We start from the raw sequence: 2529 nt of genomic DNA, 5'->3' as shown, positions 1-2529 counted from the left end.
TTTACTTTCGTCACGTGCGAAATCCTAAAAGACGAAATAGCCCTCCGTCCGACACCGTAACTACAAACACAGCGAGAGTGCGTGACTATCTTCGTCCCCCAACAAAAGTTTTCTCACAAAAGCAGATCGTTAAGCATCATCGTCCTCTCAAATCCTACATTTTCTCAGGTAATTTTCAACAATTCACCTCGTAATCATCTCGATAACTAACATTAAAAAGCTAGACACTCAACATTTACTATGTCACATGCTTGTGAATGTGCAATTAGGGTAATTAGGGGTTTTGATTTTGTAAAAACAGAATCCGATCGATTTCTTTTGCAGTTGAATTAGTCGGTGAATAATGGGAGGAGCAGATCATGGACACGCAGGAGAGGGGGCCCACAGGGATTTTAGGGCGAAGGTCTGGAGCATGCCCGGTGGGCCAAACTGCAGGCCTAAGCACTGGAAGCGCAACACTGCCATTGCCATGGCTGGAATTTTCCTTATTTGCATTCCTATCGCCATGAAATCTGCGGAGCTTGAGGTCTCTATAAATCTATTACTTGTCTCTTTTTGATTAATACTTTGGAATCTCAAGTCCTTCTGCCATATGCTTGCGATTTTGATGAATAATACTAGATCATGTTCTAGTTTAGTGCATGTGAATGACTAGGTCGGACCAATGGGAGCATTTGTTAGAAGTGGATAGAAATTGTTGCCGCTATGAATTTAGCTTGAATAAGTACATATACCATCTTGTAATGAATGAGTGTGAACTTAATACATAAATGGAGACTTCACTAGGAAGCTAGGAATCTATGTAATATGATATGCACCTTTCTGATTATTATGACTATTTTCTTTCCCCAAAAGATGCAATGGTTGGGGAAGATGGTCTCGTTGTATAATTGTATTCAGCTTTCTCACTTATGAGGGAAAGTATTTTTCGGAAACAATGCCTTTGTCATTGTTTCCCTTTTCATGGGTGTCTGTGTTTAAGGCAGAGAAATGAAGCAGGCTCTACAAGTTGCCTTGGTTAATGAGTCTGTGATGTATAGAAATTTCTCTTCAGCTATCGTTTATTTTTGGTATTTATTAATGACTGTATACCATACAAAAGATAAGGACATGTTGTCTGGCTCTGGCATATATCATCAATGGATGATTTAGAAATAACTTTGTTTACGTAACTTTTCAGTTGTTGCTGTTGGTTGTGAGGTTAGTCATTTTCAAGCAGCACATACCCATGACTAGTTGCTTACTAACCTGGAGACATTCTGTGGTGATTACTTAAGTTGGGTGCATTTTGTTGTAACATTCTTGAACTTTAGTTTGAATTGGTATGTTAACCTATTTTAGCAAACTAGTTTGGAACTGAAGGGAAAATAGCTCTCGATTTTTTCAGTTCTCAAAACATATAGCTAGTAAACTTTCATTTATCTAAGGATTTAGTATTGCTGATGAATACATTCACCTTCTGTAACACATTCACTGGTGTTTGTATTACTTTTTTTGTTTGCAGTCACTATGGTGAGTAGCTAATAGGATTATTTTCTCACAGCAACTAGCTAATAGGATTATTTTCTTGCAGCAACGTCCTCACCATCCGGTTCGGCCGATTCCTTCTCAGCTTTGGTGCAAGAATTTTGGAACCAAAGACTATTGAGGTTGTCTAGGACCGCCAAGAAGAAAAGTACTGGTAGAGGTCAAATCCATCCTATTTGCAACTTGGCGAACAATTGCTTGTATCTTTTGATTGCAGATGGTTTCAGTAGCCTTCTAAGACTTGCTTTACCAATGATTTTAAGATTTGAGTCAGCTTCTTGTGAAGTGGGTTGGTATGATGATTATATATTATCAATAAGTTGCCATTTGTTATGTTGTCATCATAAACATGTTAAAAACTGTTGTTGGAAATCGCGAGTCGTGACATGGATGTTGTCATTCATCTATTGATTTTAGTGATGCACAGGAATTAAGAGTTTTTGGAATGTTAATATTGGCAAGAATGTTATTAGCTGGAGGATGAAAAGTATCACACCGTAGGTCAAGTTGTATGACGTGCGTATCTGTAGTTGGTGGTGGTGGGCTAAATGCCTGAGGAATTTGGAAAGTAAAAAAGTGGATAATAGAAGAATAACAGTTTCAGTTTGCCGCAGCCGTGGGCAATCTAAAGGCATTATTCGTGATTAAGCAGATATGAGGCTCCTTCCATTGAATTCGAATAGCATCAAATATCAATCCATTTGATTGGAATATTTTTTAGTGTTAAATAGTTACAAAAAGTTAAAATAGAAGTATTGCTATTGACTTGACCGGCAACATAGATTTTTAAGGATCTGTAACAACTAGTAAGTTCTTTGATTGTTAAATAGTTTAACAATCAAAGAACTTAAATAGTAAGTGGTTGGGTGTAACTTTTGTATGCCATGTGTGTTACATCAGATTATTAAATCTGTGGTTGAAGAGTCGCTAGTGAGTGGGGTCACCTCGAATTTAAGGAGGGGTGGTTGAGCCTTTGTTACTTTTAATAGCTAATTACCGTGA

General features: G+C 37.6%; 1 protein-coding gene across 1 annotated transcript; it reads left to right on the top strand.

Annotated features, from left to right (window-relative positions):
• Positions 1–1855, top strand: LOC127901515 (uncharacterized). Its single transcript, XM_052439027.1, has 3 exons — positions 1–168; positions 325–526; positions 1574–1855. Exons 2-3 carry the CDS (start codon positions 344–346, stop codon positions 1646–1648), a joined length of 258 nt encoding a protein of 85 aa, XP_052294987.1. The 5' UTR covers positions 1–168; positions 325–343; the 3' UTR covers positions 1649–1855.
• The last annotated feature ends 674 nt before the right edge of the window (positions 1856–2529 follow it).

Source organism: Citrus sinensis, chromosome 3, assembly GCF_022201045.2.
Source record: "Citrus sinensis cultivar Valencia sweet orange chromosome 3, DVS_A1.0, whole genome shotgun sequence".
NCBI classification, from domain to species: domain Eukaryota; kingdom Viridiplantae; phylum Streptophyta; class Magnoliopsida; order Sapindales; family Rutaceae; genus Citrus; species Citrus sinensis.
Note: the sequence above shows the minus strand (reverse complement) of the source record. Positions and strands in the feature narration are given on the sequence as shown.